The 19,034-nt window shown below is 39.1% G+C and overlaps 1 protein-coding gene across 1 annotated transcript in view; it reads right to left on the reverse strand.

The window, feature by feature from the left end:
- LOC126377062 (thyrotropin-releasing hormone receptor-like) overlaps positions 1 to 19,034 on the reverse strand; it is a 98,397-nt gene that overhangs the window by 23,631 nt on the left and 55,732 nt on the right. Inside the window, exon 2 of the mRNA XM_050024695.1 lies at positions 15,599 to 16,101. Within this exon, the coding sequence (XP_049880652.1) occupies positions 15,599 to 16,016 (418 nt within the window). The 5' untranslated portion in view covers positions 16,017 to 16,101. The remainder of the gene's footprint in view (positions 1 to 15,598; positions 16,102 to 19,034) is intronic.

Here is a 19,034-nt window from a genome sequence, read left to right on the forward strand (position 1 = left end):
TGTGAGACTGTCCTTTGTTTGGTAAGGACTTTTCAGGCTTGAATCACCTGATTGTCCGAAAAAGTAAGATGATTCCGTGTTTCGGAGGGCACGTTAAGCCGTTGGTCCCGGCCATTAGCCTTAAAAACACCTCCACCAACCCGCATTGGAGCAGCGTGGTGGAGTATGCTCCATACCCCCTCCGGTTGATTGAGGGTAGGTCTGTGCCCATCAGTGGGACGTATATAGGCTGTTTATGTATATGTATGTTAGAACGCGTTTACCGCTCTCGCTTGCAAGTCGTTAAAACCGAAAGAAAGTTTGTGTATTTTTTTATTAATGTTCTATTTTAAAAATGGGATATTTTTTTTAGAGATAAGCTTACCTGTACTGTCTGATTTCTTTGTGTGTTTCTTTCTGAGTTCTTTGTGTACAAATAAATAAATTAATAAATAAATATGGCTTGTCTTCTTATAAAATATGGCTGCGAATTATCTTCCTATTAACTTTTTTGGATCTGTTCACCCCATTATGAATTAGTGAGTATGTGTATGTATTTTATTTAGAACGAAGATATTATTTCGACAGTCTACCCGCATGTCTAGTTGGTCTAACACAACAGAATCGCAATTTTATTATCTAAATAGCAGTTTTTCACAAAATTTATGAAACGTTGATAAAGGCTCGTTATCTCAAAAACAGCGATTGGTTTTTTCGGGGAAAATGAACATTTTTAGGTCGACAGCCTTCGGTTAAACAGTAGGTTTCAAGGAAGTATCTATAAGAAAATACCTACTTTTAAAAGTTATAATTAAACAAGTGCCTTTGATAGGTTTTCGTTGTTTCCAGAACTTTAAATATATTTGTTGAGTCTTATTTAATTTTATCAAAGCGACCTAAAACACGTGTCGATTTTTTCAGGCTTAATGTTACTTTCGATGTTCAACTAGATGAAATGAAATATAATTTACTTATTCGCTTTTTTTATATGTCCTTAGACAACAAATTCTCGCTATAATAGCAAATTTTCTACCATCGATGCCGAGAATTTCTGTACCTAATCTCTTAGTTGACGTCTCTTCAATGATGGTTTGAGAACCGGAATAATTATCAGGTCTATGTTTTTGTCTTCGTCCATCGTTCCTTTAATACCAATTATTATTTGGTTTACACTTACACAAAACTTTGTTTTACTGTTTTCGTTCACCGATCACTTTCAGTTTATTACTTTTCCTGCTTCTTAAGATTTGATTGCCTACATCACAATCTACCGATATAGGTCGTTAGTGCCGTAACTGACTAGGATACCATGATGGCGCAACTTCGGTCGCCAACAACGTAATGTTGACACATGCATTCGCTAAGTTGCAAACAATTATGACAATGTACAGTGACAGTGATAAAATTATCTGCGATTGAAATGTCACCTTATATCAATCCCATACATTTTTATCACTGTCACTCTCGATTGTTTACAGTGACCTACAGTGACAGTGATAACACATGGGATTGACATGTCGCCTTTTTTTGTCATTGTCATTGTTAATAGTGTCATTGTCATTGGCAATTTGGCTACTCAACCACGCAACGGGCGCTTAAAAAAACTATCATTGCCTACAGTGACCTACAGTGATTTACAGTGACAGTGATAACACATATGGGATTGACATGTCGCCTTTTTTGTCATTGTCACTGTCGATTGTCATAATCGTTTGCAATTTGGCTACTCAACCACGCGACGGGCGCTTAAAAAACTGTCGATTGCCTACAGTGATCTACAGTGACAGTCATAAAATATATGGGATTGACTTGGCTATTTGACCACAGTTGCGCCACCATGATGTCCTAGTGATATAGAGCCGTTAGAAGGAGTGTCTGTTGTAAACAAATAACAATTAACTTTAGTATGAACGACCTTTCGATTTGTAATATAAACTTTGTAGACAGTACGTACGTACGACTGGAGTTTCAATTCTATATCGTAAGTGCTTAATTTATTGTTTCTTCTGTAATACCTACGTACACATCGGGAAAATAAAATTGCAGTGGAAACTGAAATTATGTTTTATGCGCGATCATCAAGTCTTGTATTTATGTTAACGAACAAAACAAAAGAGGTGTGCCGCAAGTGGCAAGATTTCCCTCATTCAGCGCTTATTGCTATCGACCCACTAGGGTCGATTAATTCTTTCAAATATTTTTCCTCTCAGACGACGCCCTGAGCCGAGGTTCGCGCCCTACTGGGCACCCTCAGGCCTGTTGTCTTAAACGTTGTACCGGGTGAGGGCCTTTAGCGCTCCCCATTTGTCCGGCTAGGTAGTTAATGTCATCTGCGGCAAATCTACAATAAGTCACGTCAAAAAAAAAGCAAGTGGCAAGTGGTTACAAGTATGGGGTAGGTAAGATGATGGAGATCTATGTCCAATAATGAGCATCCAGTAGAAAACCCAAAATAAATAATGATATGCATAAATTCTTTGATGCGAGTGGAGGAAGCGAAGGTGTGTCAGAATAATAGTAAGTGGAATTATGTGGTGTCTGCCTACTCCAAAGTGAAATAGGCATAATCTTAAATGAAGGATAATGTGATTATTATATTTTAAATCTTATATTTAATTTAGAATAAAATAGAATAGAAAAAGTTTATTATAAATGGACGCCACACAAGAAAAAACACAACAACATCATATCAAATTTCCACTAAACAATTACAAAAAAGCAAGACGGATGTTTGTCAAAATGAGCTATTTTTGTTTTTTTCTTTACATTCTGTCTAACAGAGTATAGTAATACATTGTTTTAAGTTTACGCGGTTATTGGCCCCGATTCCAGCAGACACCGCCTAATTTTATTTTAAGTTATATCCGTCATTTTCATATCCGTCGAAAAGGAAAGGGACGGATGATTCACAGCTCTTAATTTTAGGAAGAATGAGTAAATGAATGAATAACCCGGGCGAATCAAAAGGTACCTCGCTGGTATGCAATCCGTTTGACGTGCTGTCTACTTAACTGTGACGGGTTATTGACGGATGTAAAATTTTTAGACGGTTGGTTTAGATTTGTGCTTAAAATTGACGTGTGTTCCATTAATTTTATGCTTGTCGATTACCCGTCCCTTTCCTTTTCGGCGGATAAGAAAATGACAGATATAACTTAAAATAAAATTAGATGGTATTTACAGGAATTAGCACCATTATCATAATTAAAACACATAATAACGGATAGAGTATAGTAAGATTGACAGATACAACAAAAATATACGTTATGTAGCGTCAAAAATGTCATATTGCTTATACAACAATATAATAGTAGACTCTACGATCTTGATAAAGTAAACAAGAATATCGTTCATACAGTATTCGCTAAATACAATTTTGTATTGGCTAAATATTCTCCGCCCCGCACCAATTCGCATCGAGCGCCGACCTCACCCCCTTTAGGTTTTATTTATGGCCGTAAGCCGCTAAGGAAAGTGGGAGGACTGACTGTCTCGCTTGGTAAGAATGATGTTTTTGTATGGAGTTTTTAGGGTTTATGTAACCTACCATCAGCATTAGGCCTCATACACACATTGCCAAATAATCAGATTCCAGGAAATAGATTTAATATTCATTGATAACTCGAGATAAGTCGAGTGTGGGTATAACTTTATTATCACGCCATAACAATTGACCCATATAGACTAATCGTGAAAGTTTCCACTGTTTGTTTTGATGGGTTGACGATATTGCCGCGACTGGCCTGGTTTTCCCTAGGTTAGTGTGTTTTTTTGACGTTAGTAATTGCAGATTTGCCGTATATGGCATTAAACGTCAACCTCCTGCCTTTACCCCACTAAGTGGACTCAGCACAACATGTGTTCCTCTTCATCGATGATCGTCGAGTTGTGACATTAACTCAACTATAGTATATACAGGATGTTAGTGACATAGTGATGGTAATTAATACTAAGGGGAATGAATCTGAATAGGACTCCGAGTTAACTTCAAGTGGAATTTTCCGTCTTAAAATAATTCATGATCTTTTAAAAATAATTTTTAATTTTATAAGTACTTTAATGATGAAAAATTCCACTTGATATTAACACAGAATAATGAGTCGAATCATCCCTCGAGCATTCATTACGATGTCACTTACACCCCGTACTTGGTACCTATTTCTGAAAACTATTATATTTTTTGGAAACTAAATAGTATAGTATATACAATACAACATATATTATACAATATACCTAATATAATAATACTGCGAGAAGAGATGAAAACTTTGTTGCATGTTTATTTATTTAGTAAATAATCATGCGGCTTACAGACAGTTGGTAATTCGTAATAATACCTGGAAATTTCTACAGATACGGACACAAAAGCTATTTAAAACGAAGCGAGTCGTAAAAATTAATGCTCGAGTCTTCAGCGATACTTTAATAACAGCTTAAAAAGTGAGAATTCGTTAATTTTGCTCGTTGTAATTACTCCGTAATTATTTACTTAATTGTTAGCATTAATACTTGCAAAAGTGATGATCTCTTCTGCTTTATCACCGAGAGCCATCAGCGCTCCACATTTGTCCGGCCAAGTAGTTAAGGCGATTTCCGGCATATCTCTTGTCAAGCCAGGACGAGCATAATTGACTGCATTGATTTAAAAGATGTGTTGCTGTTGCAGTTTCTTGTCATTTCTTCTCCTCAGCCATAACACCTTGCGAAATGACGTAAATTCAAAAATGTTACATTGACCTTCAACAAGTTTATCCATGATAATTACGTTGAATAAATGATTCTGATTTCATATTCGCCATTGCAACCAGCGGTCGACATGCCGGTCTATGCGAATTTTTCAATCTATAATAGCCAGTATTCCGAAGTTATACTCTGATGACTTGTCTGTGGCTACACCGGTAACAATTTTGGATGTCTATGTATTTTCTTATCTTATTCAGCCGCCAGCAGCAGAAGGTCCCGCAAGGGGCTTCCTGGTTTATTATCACCCTCCCACAGATAATGCTACACCGACAAGAGCACTACTACCTACATTAGAGACTATATCGCAAAGCGACTAGAATTATCACTTTACCAAGATCTTATATTGACATCGTAATTTGGCCACGTAATTAAGTTCCGTTTCACGACACTCGTGGCGCTGTTTGCACTGTGTATGTGTCCAGGCAGATCTCGATCAGACTTCCGACGAACCTTCGATTCTTGACACACGTGCACCGCCTCACAAACTCACAACATACGACCGCGCGGTCAACGCGCTCAACGCGCAGTTTGGAAACGTTCCCGGCAGTAAGAAGTCGCAAAACCTATATGTAAAAAGAGCATAGTTACCTAACCTTTAGGCAGATAAGACAAGAGTACAAGAAAAATCTATTTGATAAAAGCAGCCAATGTCCTTTTATATCAAAGAGCTTCTACAACGGGAAAATTAAGACATAGATATAAGACTTTTGTTACTAACAATTACTATGGGAAAACACCCGAAATAAATGATTTTATTTTTATTTTTTTATTTTTAAAATTCCCACCTTGAAAACATTTCCGGGAACAACACATTACTGGTCGTGTGATATTCCCGACGACACGATTACTCTAGCCATAGAGGTAGCCAATCAGCTCGCGACACCAAACACTTCAGGACCCCAATACCGAACCCGTCGGCGTGGTCGCTCCGGTCGGTCGTTCCCTCAATCAGCGCATATCGCTATCGACCCGCTAGGATCGATTAATTCTTTCAAATATTTTTCCTCTCAGACGACGCCCTGAGCCGAGGTTCGCGCCCAATTGGGCACCCTCAAGCCTGGGGGTAAAATGGCCACATCGAAGCAATTCATCTAAAAAGCAATATTGATATTTGACATAATTTGTTTGCATTGCGCAAATGTCAAATTGCAATATTGCTTTCTTAGACGAATTGCTCCGATATGGCCATTTTAACCCCCCTTGTCTTAAACGTTGTATTGGGTGAGAGCCCACAGCGCTCCCCATTCGTCAGGCCAAGTAGTTAATGCCATCTGCGGCAAATCTACAATAAGTCACGTCAAAAAAAAAAGGTTGTATGATAACAGCCTTATAGTAGGTATCTGCTACACGAGTGTAAATGATACACGTGAATTATTTTATGAGACACGACATGGAATCTCAATTGACAGAATTATCATTCATTTAACTTTTTTCAAGTTATAAATATTTACGTCTATAGCCGGGTGCCCATTTTGAGATAAATCTTTATAATTTTTGTCTGATCGCGCCATACATTCTCAATTACGTATTATATTGCTGTTACAAAATAAAAAGAGTTTTTGTATTGCATCGTAACAATATTCCATATCGAAATACCAAGTAACTAAGCTTGAAAATATGTTTTCACTAGATTTTCCCCACGGCTTCGATCGCGGTAAAATCGAGGTAACACGGTTTCCCCTTTACTAATGTACCTTGAAAACTGCGTAAAATCCCATATAAAATTTCACACTCTTTTTGACGAGTTCCAATAAAAAAATATGTATTAAGTGTGATTTTTTGTTAGTCATAAATAGTCTTGTATACCAATTTTTAGCTACCTTGAAAACTGCGGAATGCTCCATACAAACTTCCACACCCATTTTAGGCAAGTGGGGAGTTAAACAGAGACAAAAATTAGCCTATGTCACTCTCCATCCCTTCAAAAATCACGTCAAATCGTCGCGCCTATTTGCCGTGAAAGACGAACAAACAAACAGACAGACACACACACACACACACTTTCCCATCTATAATGTTAGTATGGATTGGGTTACATCCTTTCCGCAGAATTCGCTCCGGTTTTGCTATATTACACTTAATTAGGAGTATGTTTCAACACTGCTGCGGGTCGTAAACAACTGTGTATCTAATCGCGTTAGAAATAGGGTTGAAATTGATAGGGGTTCGGTTTGTTTTGTGCCGGTCGTTTAGAACAGTCAGCATGTGCCGTGAATGGTCGCCAGTAGTGTGTGGTGCGAGTGTTAGCGGGTTCAATATCTATCTAAAAATAATAATATAATTGAAATAATAATAATTTATTTATATTAATAGTAATAATATATAATTGTCAGTTATATATATATACTTAATTAATTTATTTATAAATTAAAATTACAATGAATCTAAAAATACATTATTTTTTTTTATTTAGATTTTCATTTATTTTTAGGATATTCGCTTCTATTCCTCCTCGTGAGGACTCGATGGTGTATTTAACTGGGTCGTAGATAAATATACGATGCTAATTCAGAAATGGAAGTCTTTCTCATCTGGCTATTGTTGAATGTGTTATCTAGTTCTCGCTTCGAAATAAAATCGTCATTATTAGTTTTCTTTTTGATATGTTTACTGCAACCTACCCCGTATGTTTTATTATTTTTATTTATTTATTATTAAGCCTTATGTATAACATTAGTTTAAATGCAATGTCCTGCAAAATTACGTAAGCAATTTGTCTGCAGGATCACAGTCTCGCTCACCTGGTTAAATTACAATAATTAAGAATTAAAAAATAGGTAAGTACGTGCTAAATAAAATCTAATAAATATTTCTTTAACTTATTTTTAAACATTTTTGGCTCATTTTTAATGTTCTCAGGCAAACTGTTTATCATAATTATAACATAAGTGGCTGAATGTGCATGCATGTTTTTAATGTTGTAGTCTAGTTTTATGTTACACTTAATTATCTAATTTCACGACTGTAACTAGTTATGTATCCCATAAATAAATAAATAAATAAATTCCAAAGCGGTAGCTAGTGATGTAGCATGAGGTAAATTGAATTTCGACTTTCATTTATAAAAAAGTCGAAATTACCGATCGTGAAATTACCGGTCGTGTTATCTAATTATAATATCTAACGTATTCTTTCCATCCTCCTCCAACACCACAGTTGAACAGAAAGTGTCAGTGTCCAAGTTTGACATCCATAGAGGTATTTATTAAAAACATCATAGAAGGAAAGAGAGGTAGGGGAAGACCAAAATGAGCTTAAATGGAACAAATTAAAGAAAATGTGAACGTCTTGTCTTATAAGGAAGTCAAAGAATTGGCCTTTGATAGACAAGAATGGAGAATGCTACACCGACAAGACCGTGGCTCTTACATTAATGATGATGTATTTATAATGATCTGTATTCGAAAGGTACCGTGCAGTGTTGCTATAAAATTTGTATTTTAGCATAGAATAAGGAATAACACTACTAAACTATGTATAGAACGGCAAGTTCTTACCAGGTTTTTTGCTACTCGTCCAATATTCAACTCAAGTCGAGATATTTTTTGGTGTACCTAAGACGTAGAATAAGGAATAATACTACGTATAGAATGGCAACTCTCCGCTCCCCACAAGCGCGTGAGCTAGGTTTACCCTCGGATATAGTTTAGACTTGAATCGTGATGGCTGCGTGCGGACTGTTCGTTTTTTTTTTAGTTTAGTGTACATGTTCGAAATTTGAAACTGGATGCCGATGTTCTTTCGTTTGATTCGAATATTTGATCTCACAGTAATTGGGTCTCCGACCACCGACCTGTTATATTAAAACTAGGCTCCCGTTTAGACGCCCCTGATAATCCAGCAACCCCTAAGACAGTACTGGACTGGGAGAAGGTGGCCGAAGGCCTCCAGTCTTCTAGTTCAGTATACTTAGATAGTATCCCAGTAGAAATAGTCTCCTTAGAGGAGGCCTCGACAGCTATTAACTCCCTCACGGATCACGTGAGGTCGGTTTTGAATGAAAGTTCAAAACAGGTTCCGGAGATGGAAGACCATCGCTGGAAACTGCCTACCGACATCCGTGATCTGCTAACGGAGAAAAACGCAGCCACCCGCGCATATGATTCCAATCGCACCGAGGAATGTCGCCGTCATTTGCGTCTCTTGCAGCATACTGTAAGAAAACGTATTAATGACATGCGACAGAATCGGTGGGATAATCTTTTGAGCGGCATTGAGCCCCACCACCAGGCCATCTGGCAGCTGTCTAGGTCTCTTCAAAAGGATACGGTTGTTCCTACTCCTCCTCTCAATAGGCCTAACCAACCCCCCGCTTTTGACGATGACGAAAAAGCCGAATGCCTTGCCGACAGTCTCGAAGCCCAATGTTCGCCCAGTACTCTCCCTATCGATCGTAGGCACCTCTCGACGGTGAACTCTGAAGTACAGCGTAGGGCTTCTGTACCTCCCACCGATCCTCCTCTTCCACAGGTTACTGAGGAAGAGGTACTAGGTATCATCAAAAGATTTCATACCCGAAAAGCCCCTGGCTCAGACGGTATCACGAATCGTGTCCTTAAAAACTTCGGTGCTCCCCTCATCTGCTTACTAACGGCAATATTCAACGTCGCCATGAGCAACTGCGTCTTTCCACAGCAGTGGAAAGAAGCAATTGTAATTGGTATACCAAAGCCTGGGAAACCTAAAAACGAACCTTCCAGTTACCGCCCTATAAGTCTCCTCAATACCATGGGGAAGATTTATGAGCGGCTCATATTTGCTAGATTACGGGACTACGCCGAATCCAATAGTCTTATTCCACCAGAGCAGTTTGGTTTTAGAACCAAACACTCCTGCGTTCAACAAGTGCACCGTATTGTTGAACATATCTCCAGTAGATTAAACTTAAAAAAACCTGTCGCTACGGGAGCGCTCTTCTTCGATGTGGCGAAAGCGTTCGACAAAGTCTGGCACAACGGCTTGATCTACAAGCTTTATTCACTGGGAGTGCCAGACCGTCTCGTGCACATCATACGAGACTTCCTCTCAAATCGAACCTTTCGCTACCGCGTGGAAGGGACGCTCTCGTCACCGCACCCGATACATGCCGGAGTCCCACAAGGCTCCGTCCTCTCCCCTTTACTATTTTCATTGTATACTAGTGACATTCCCAAATCCCCTAATACCGAATTAGCTTTATTTGCGGATGATACAGCCATCTATTCTTCGTGCCGTGGTCGAGTTATGATGACCGGAATCCTCCAACGCGCGGCCAATTCCTTGGGCAAGTGGTTTCGCAAATGGAGAATCGAGGTAAACCCGGAGAAAAGTGCAGCGGTGTACTTTTCAAAGGGCTATTATAACACGCCACGGTCACGCCGTCAACTTAAAATCATTAAGATGTTTGGCAAGCCGATCCCTTGGGAGGAGCAAGTCAAATATCTCGGCGTAGTCTTAGATAGACGTCTTACTTTCAAGGCCCATATCAAACGTGTGCGCGATCGCGCCGCGTTTGTAATGGGCCGTCTTCACTGTCTCCTTAACAAGCGAAGTAAATTGTCCCTTAGGAATAAGGTCAAAATCTACACGACTTGCATCCGTCCGATCATGACCTATGCAGGGGTAGTTTTCGCTCATGCGAGTCCCTCTCAAATCCACCGTCTACAGGTAATACAAAATCGTTTCATGCGGAAAGCCACGGGAGCTCCGTGGTTCCTTCGCAATGAAAATCTGCACATTGACCTAGGTCTGCCAACCATTGCCCAATGGCTCAAATTAGCTTCCAAACGTTTTTTCGATTCTGCTCCGCACCACCCAAATCCCCTGGTAGTTGCGGCTTCCGAATACATCCCGCTTAGGGACGGTACTGAAAAGTATCGGCGTCCGAAGGACGTAATATACGATCCCGACGACCCGATTACTCTAGCCATAGAGGCAGCCAATCAGCTCGCGACACCAAACACTTCAGGACCCCGATACCGACCCCGCCGGCGTGGTCGACGATTTCCCTCATTCAGCGCTTATCGCTATCGACCCACTAGGGTCGATTAATTCTTTCAAATATTTTTCCTCTCAGACGACGCCCTGAGCCGAGGTTCGCGCCCAACTGGGCACCCTCAGGCCTGTTGTCTTAAACGTTGTACCGGGTGAGAGCCTTCAGCGCTCCCCATTTGTCCGGCCAAGTAGTTAATGCCATCTGCGGCAAATCTACAATAAGTCACGTCAAAAAAAAAAAAAAAAAAGTAATTGGGTCGTGTACTAGGTTTAAGATAGAATATGAAATTCTGATTACTAAATAAAGACTGATCTAAAACTAATGAAAAACATTTTCTTTTTTCTATTTAACTTATTTACGAGTTTTAATCAAGTAAAACGTAATAATAAGTCCGACATTTTATCACGTTTTCCCATGACGTCACAGTGTACTTTTTCATACAAACTCCATAGTAATTTCGTGTTTTTGACGTTTAGTAAAAAGTAACTGATTTGACTAGTTGGAAACAAGCCTATTGCCCGCACCGGCGTACCTTCGCTGCGTGATGCCGATAAATATTTACATTAGAAAGACAATCGAAACTATTTTCTCCGCTCACACTAAGACTCAACCATCACATTGTGCTATACAGGCTTGTCCTAGTAATTGATTTAGAGATATAGCCTCCGAAGTAACTCATGAGGCTCTCCAACAATACACCAGCTTTGCAGCAATGCTCCTTTGTATTTATCAAGTTACTTCGACTCACTCCGGCCAATTAGCGAATGCCATCTATGAAAATACTCCTGTAGTTATGGTGACTTATGGTCTAACAGAAAGTGGTTAGGTGTGGGTACTTAGTTCATCTTGCGACTGATATACCTCTAACTACCCCAATTTGGATACAGTCGTGAGCTTATGATAGGCAGACAGTTTCTGTTACTTTGTTACATTTTCACGCCCAAACCGCTGGATAGATATTTATGAAAATTGGTACTTAAATTGAGACCCAGGAACGGATATTAAAAATAGGTACTTTCCAGGGGTGAACTTAGTGCACCTACTTTCCAGAGACGAACTTTTTAGTGTACCTACTTTCCAGGCACGAACTTAGTGCACCTACATTCCAGGATCGAACTTGAGTATCTACTTTCCAGACACGAACTTAGATTACCTATTTTCTTATGTATTAATAGTGATAACCGAGGTCTAGTCCAGGGAACTATTTTAATCAAGACAAAGAACGTACCAAAACATTTAGATATAAGTCCAATGCACACAGAAGTGATAACTGTAGCGTTCCGGAAGCGGGATTTATGCAACGTTCGAGTTTGTATGCACACCTTTGCACAAAAATCTAGGCGCTTTCATACTAACTTCTACTCTCCTAGAAATACTCCCTTTACCTCGATACTTACCACTCTTATGCCAGCTTAAAACTATTGTTTCTTAGATGCGACTATGCTTTTCTTTTGTAACGCAAACCTTTTGTTAGCAGTGAAAAAATAAGCTTCTTCTCTTTGCGTTTTAAAGCTATGATAAAACTACATTTAGGAATTCCTTTTGTGTGCTTGTTCCTATCGCTCTAAATACTTTTAGACTTTTCTTTTTTGACATGGTTTATAATATTTGCTTTTCTTATGACGCCAGTCTCAACCGGTAATTAACCTTTAGGCTACCCTGTTATATAAACATTATAAACGTAACATAATTATTCGTCCCATTGCTGTAATAAAGTTGTTTTTGCCACTTTATGACTCTACCTACTATTTGGATAGCAGACGTTTATAACTAAAGGCATCGACTCATTTTTCACAAGTGTAAAAACATTGACGTAAAGAGTCAGTATCGAGATTTTTTGAGACGATTAAAAACAAATAAAAACTCATGCGACATAATCGGACCTAATTGAATTGAATTGCAGTATTTTGCGATAAACTGTCAAGACCACCCATATTGTTTATTTTTTCGGTTTCTGGTCGTATGACGTAGGTAGGTATATATAATTATTCTTTATAAAAGCTGGACTTAGAATTTTGTCTCGAAAATATTTGTTAAAATTGTCTTTTTTTTGTTTTAAGATTTTGTTGTTAATCGTATAAAATGTATCTTTAACAATAATTTAAATAAGTACGGCACGTTAAGCCGTTGGTTACATGAGCTATGTCAGGGGCCTTTGGCGGCTCAATAATAACCCTGACACCAGGGTTGATGAGGTTGTTAATCCACCTCACAACCCACACGATAATAAGAAGAAGAAGAGTAAGTAATTTTTTCAATTGTAATATTCTTTATTGTGCTTACACATATTAACGAAAAGGGAAACAAAAAGATAAGATGTTAGTTTAGTTTAAGTGTTAATTGTACATAATTTATTTTATTTTGAGTTCTGTTTATTTGTTTTAGTTTTATTTTATTTTTGTTTTGTTTCATATTTTTCAAATATTTTTGTTCTGTAACTGTTTTGTTGAATTGTAGCGTTGACAGCGACTTTCCGAACGGCGACCCGCGCTACGGCGACTCTCTTTACGGCGAGTGGCCTTATTTTCCCTTTACGTCGAGCGAGTTTTGACGTTATTGTACAGTTATGGTTGTACAGTTATGGTAAAAACTTAAATAAAGTATAGAACAGAGACAGATATTTTTTTAATCCGTTAATAAACCACTTTTGATACGCTAACATTCTCCCTAAGGATGTAAGGTGTGGGGGTATCCAATTTAGGTGACACCATTAAGTCGGTGTCCATAAAAGTTTAAAATTAAGTACCTAATCTTAACCTAAGTTATCGTACGCCACTGAAAAATTGCGAGAGTTTTTAAGAAATATTATTTTAAGGTAAGAAAAACCACACGTACTAGTACGAACACTCTTGTATACTCTAACACACACTTATTTACACACTCACTCACTCATGTGCTTTAAAAACATCGTGTTCATTTATTTAATGTTACGTGATTTCATAATATTTCGCTGAGTGAATGAAATGACACCCATTTAGGCCAAACGTGCTAAATTCCAATGTGTAAATTACCGAAACACACCAAAATCCCACTTTTTCGAGAATATTGCCACGAAGTTCTATAAAATGACACTTTAATGTATTTTAATGTGCTCAAATTATGGGGTTTTCAGCGGTCAATGTGTTTTTGTTGGCACATACTGACGTGAGACGATTCTTTGGTCCGTTACATTCATCGGTGGTGTCGGCATTTATTTCATCATGCGATGAATGTAATCACAATTGAAAGCATTTGGGGAGATGAACCTCGAAGCTGATCACTTATTTGGCTTAGTAACATAGAAGACATAATAATAGGTAATACCTACTAAGTTGTACAGAACCAACCGCTTAACATATCCTCTAAATCACCGAATCATCTCACTTTTTCGGACAATCAGGTCGGAGTCGCAGGCAAACAAAGAACAGTCTCTCAAAGTAACATCGACAATGTCCACATCGGGAATCGAACCGGGACTTCCAGATCGTGAGCGCAACGCTTTAACCACTAGACCACGAAGGCTGTCTAAGATCCTGAATCAAATATGGCTACAAGTAGTTTTTGGATGTTGTTTGGGTTTCTACTAATCTAGGCATTTTAACGAAACATCAAAACGAACATTTTATATTCAATTTGTGTGGAAATACTGTTCTAGAGACGCGACGTCATTAATAATCATAATAATTAATAACATCAGCCGACATCCTACTTGTGTTTCATATCGTAAATAAGTCAAATAGAAAAAAATATTATTTTTTCGTCACTTTTGTTTGACTGGCTTCTAGTTCGAAATTAGCATTTTGTAATTTGAAATATTCCATTGCAGCATGTGTGCAGATGCAATACAGTTCGCGGTTGACCACAATACAATTTCATTTGATGATTAGTCATGTTCTATTAATATCCGATGAAAGCTGAGGGATGTTAGCCTTTGACGCCGGCTTTGTATGTTGATGCGTCTGCGGCTTCGCAGCTCATTTCATTGACCACTAAATAACCCAATTGTGATAGGTTTTTTTGAGGAGCTCGGTGACGCAGCGGTTAACGCGCTCGGTCTGCGATTGTTGAAGTTGAGCAACTTTCGCAGAGGCCGGTCATAGGATGGGTGACCACAAAAAAAAAGTTTGCATCTCGAGCTCCTCCGTGCTTCGGAAGGCACGTTAAGCCGTTGGTCCCGGCTGCATTAGCAGTCGTTAATAACCATCAATCCGCACTGCTCGCATGATGGTTTAAGGCCCGATCTCCCTATCCATCCATAGGGAAGGCCCGTGCCCCAGCAGTGGGGACGTTAATGGGCTGATGATGATGATGATGATGCGTTTTTTATTCGAAAGTTCTTTTTCATGTAATGGTCTTTATAGACTGTTTATATAGATATAAATTTATCATATCTCATTTGTCGCACACTTACAGTTGGCTCGACTATTAACTTATTAAAATGTGCTTATATTTTACATAGATTACAGGAGTTGTACAGGGGTCCCCAAACTAGGCAATGCCTAAGGCTGCTTTTCCACCAGAGGATGTGTAGCTGTGCTGTGGAAATGTGTAGGCGTTTCCATCAGAGCTCTGCGAGGTAAACGTCTCGTACGATGTAGTGTAGCGAAGCTGTCAAAATGCGCAAATTTGCGGTGCGAGAATGCGTTGCGAAGCTGTGAAATCGTCGCAAACCTCGCAACATATTCCTCGCAGCACATTTCTCGCAACACATCCGTCGCAACACATCCTTCGCACACATTTCTCGCTTGTTTTGTATGTAGAATGACCTCGCTTCGCTAAACCCTTTTCCACCAGAGCTGAGCTGAGCGAGGCTAGGAAAAGGAAGTGATTCTATTGATGGATTTTTTCCACGCACACGGCTTAGCTACCTCGCACAGCTCTGGTGGAAAAGCAGCCTTATTTAATAAATTAATCAATACTTACATAGTTCTTTCCCAAGCACCCATGTCTCCGGCTTAGAGTTCACTTCCACAAGCACAGTCGGTGTACACACTAACAACACCATCAGATCCGCTATACTCAGATTCACTAAGAAAATGTTCGTCGAGTTCCTCATATCTTTCGTCTTGAATATCACGATTGGCACCATCACGTTCCCAATCACCCCCAAACACATTATCACTATGCAAAATGTCATTGATGTCGCCTTTATGTAATACGGAATCTCAGCGTATTCCGTGAAATTCTCGCTTCCGTACGAATGATTCGACACATCGAAACGTGTTCCGTTGTCGAATAGCACTGCATTGTTGAAGCTAGTGTTATAATTACTGGCGACATGTTTATATGTAAAGTTGTGTAGTGTACTTTCTGTCTGTGCTATGTTGGATATTGAAATCATGTGAGTAGGTATGATATCATTTCATTTATCATCTTTGGCTTCTCTCTGTTTGGCACCGTTGACTATGACGTCAGGATTTGGTCATCTGAAACAAATGAAGGTAGATTTTTATTTCTTCACAGTCGTAAAAGCGTTTAATTTGTTTTGCTTACGAGACTTTTTGGACCGGGAATCGGGGCTGTGGGTTAAATAACAACATACGTATTAGGTATAATAAAAAATATTTATTTTTACGCTGTATTTTTCGTTTTTCTTGTATTTTAATTACCCTGATCATGTCATACGAAAATATACATAAACTTATAGTAAGAGTCTTAGTATGAAAACGCTAAGACTCTTACTATAAGCTTCAACTCTGTTGAAAACTTTGGAGAAAAAATTGTTTATTTTGAACAAATTCTGTAATTTGAGTCCCCCCCCCCGCGCCAATTCGTAACGGCTCCGACCTCACCCCCTGTCGGTTTTATTTTAGTCTAAATGCGCGCGCATGCTGTCTCCCTCGCAGTAACTTACGCGTTGGACGGTACACTGTAGGATTGAGTGTGGTTTAGTTACTAACACGTTTGAGAAGAAGTGGCAAAAGACAGTCTTCAACAACTGGTGTTATTTTTTTTAAGTTTTACCGTCTCATCAATCTCATTATGCATTGAATGATAAGTAAAACCAGGGCGGTTAAAAAGGTCACATCGAAGCAATTATCTAAGAAGGCAATATTGCTATTTAATGTTTGTAGTTGACATTGCGTTACTTTTATATACATGCACAAATGACAAACTACAATATTGCTTTGTTAAATGAATTGTTTCAATGCGGCCTTGTTCATTATCATCATCAGCAGCCCATTAACGTCCCCACTGCTGGGGCACGGGCCTTCCCTATGGATGGATAGGGAGATCGGGCCTTAAACTACCACGCGGGCCTAGTGCGGATTGGTGGTTATTAACGACTGCTAATGCAGCCGGGACCAACGGCTTAACGTGCCTTCCGAAGCACGGAGGAGCTCGAGATGAAAACTTTTTTTGTTCACCCATCCTATGACCGGCCTCTGCGAAAGTTGCTTAACTTCAACAATCGCAGACCGAGCGCGTTTACCGCTGCGCCACCGAGCTCCTCGCGGCCTTATTATCCTAATGCAACCCAAATAAATAAATATGTTTGCCTAAGTTTCCAAACAAAATAACCAGCTTGGTGAACCGGAAACATCCAAAGCATGTACCAGGGTAGCAGAAAGAAATGGAAGTTGTGGTGTCTGTTTGCATCGGGTGATTTATATCACGAGGGTGAGCGGCCCACGTACGGTCGCCAGACACATGTATTGAGTACGAAAATAACCTGCTTAATGAAAATATCAACAGAAACGTACTAGATATATAATGCCGCGTTTCATAGATATTTTTTTTTGTTTTGGTTTTCCCCGAAGGGTAAGGCAAAGGGAACTATGCCCATACAGCCATGTCTTACGTATTTTTTTTCTTGATGATTAATGAAACGATGAAAGGTTATGACTATGAATGATGAAACCTAAGCCCCCACACTCGGAGCAGTCTCCTACTCTGAACCCCAAACGAATTAACTCAAAAGTCCGCATAAACTTTCGAGTTATAAAGCGGCTTGTTGGCTTGGTGGAAAATAGATAGATACACTTTGTTTATTGAATATTCCGATATTATAACACTGTCGCGAATGTTTTCCGACTAACTTAATGCGATCACTAACCATAAAACACCACATCGTATTAATTATTTAGATTATTCAATGAAGAAAGCAACCGTCCCGTTTCCGTTCCCGCCAAAAAGTCGTTCCATAGATAACAGACATATGCATCTTTTATCTTTGGTTTTGAGTATAAATGATGATCCTTTATACACTTAGGCACTATTACATCTTCTACCCATTATTATTCTTCTAATCAAACAAAATATAGAGAAGCAATATAGAATTGAAAATAATTAAAAAAAAAAACTAAAAAAAATCATGAATTTTGCGACGAAAAATTCCACTTGATATCAACTCAGAATCATGGCCTGAATCACCCCTCAAAGTTTTCGTTACGATGTCACTAACACCGTGTATATAATGTGATATAAATATCAAGCAACAATTATTTTTATATGCAATTACATTGTATTTTTGAATAATGATGTAAGTACCCAAGTAACGAGAAAATAGGTAATTATCACGTTAAAGCTGTACAAGCCATCTATATTGTTTTTGGTGATCGTAGCCTGGAAAGTCCGTCATTGGATTAAAATAACATCAAGCACCCTTTTATGTAATATTTGTTTACTAACATAAAGTACTATTCAGAGATGGATGACAGGAATCCTAGTACGGCTTTGAAATAGACTACTCTGGGCGCCATCCCAATCGCGTCAGAGTACTGCGGGGCGGAAGGCAAGAGGGAAACCACTGCCCTATTTGTCCCTAAAAAGTAGCATAGAATGCTACACCGACAAGAGCGTGGCTATGTTGGCAGTATGTTTATCACTCTTAAATTAGTGATAAACATACTGCCAACATAGCCACGTGCGTGGCCGGGTCAACCCCCTCGCTGGACGGACAACAGATTGCCCCAATAACAACGGTATCATTGCTCTCAAGGGGAATGCCGTGATTGTCTTCCGAAAACATTGCCATGTTGGCGTTTATATTTATGAGACCTCATTTATTTTACGCTTGCCTTTCACTTTGGGGTTGCAGGTTCGAATCCAGCACTGGCCTAAACCAAAGATTGTCGAATTTGTTTTCGAATTCATGTTTGGATCATAAATTATCACGTGCTCGGCGGTGAGGAAACCCGAGAAATGTATTTCCAGAGGTATGTGACCTAACCTGTATTGGGCTGGTTTTCCTTTCGCGGGTTGGAAGGTCAGACAGGCAGTCGCTTCTGTAAAAACTCGGGTTCCAGTTCCTGTCGTTGCGATTGCGTGTGGTATGGCGCCTAGCATTTTGAAGATACGAAGTTCGATAACGTAACAAATAAGTATTTAGTAATGTTTCGATGCGACGGTCCTGATG

The sequence above is a fragment of the Pectinophora gossypiella genome, chromosome 22, assembly GCF_024362695.1.
Source record: "Pectinophora gossypiella chromosome 22, ilPecGoss1.1, whole genome shotgun sequence".
Classification (NCBI taxonomy): Eukaryota; Metazoa; Arthropoda; class Insecta; order Lepidoptera; family Gelechiidae; genus Pectinophora; species Pectinophora gossypiella.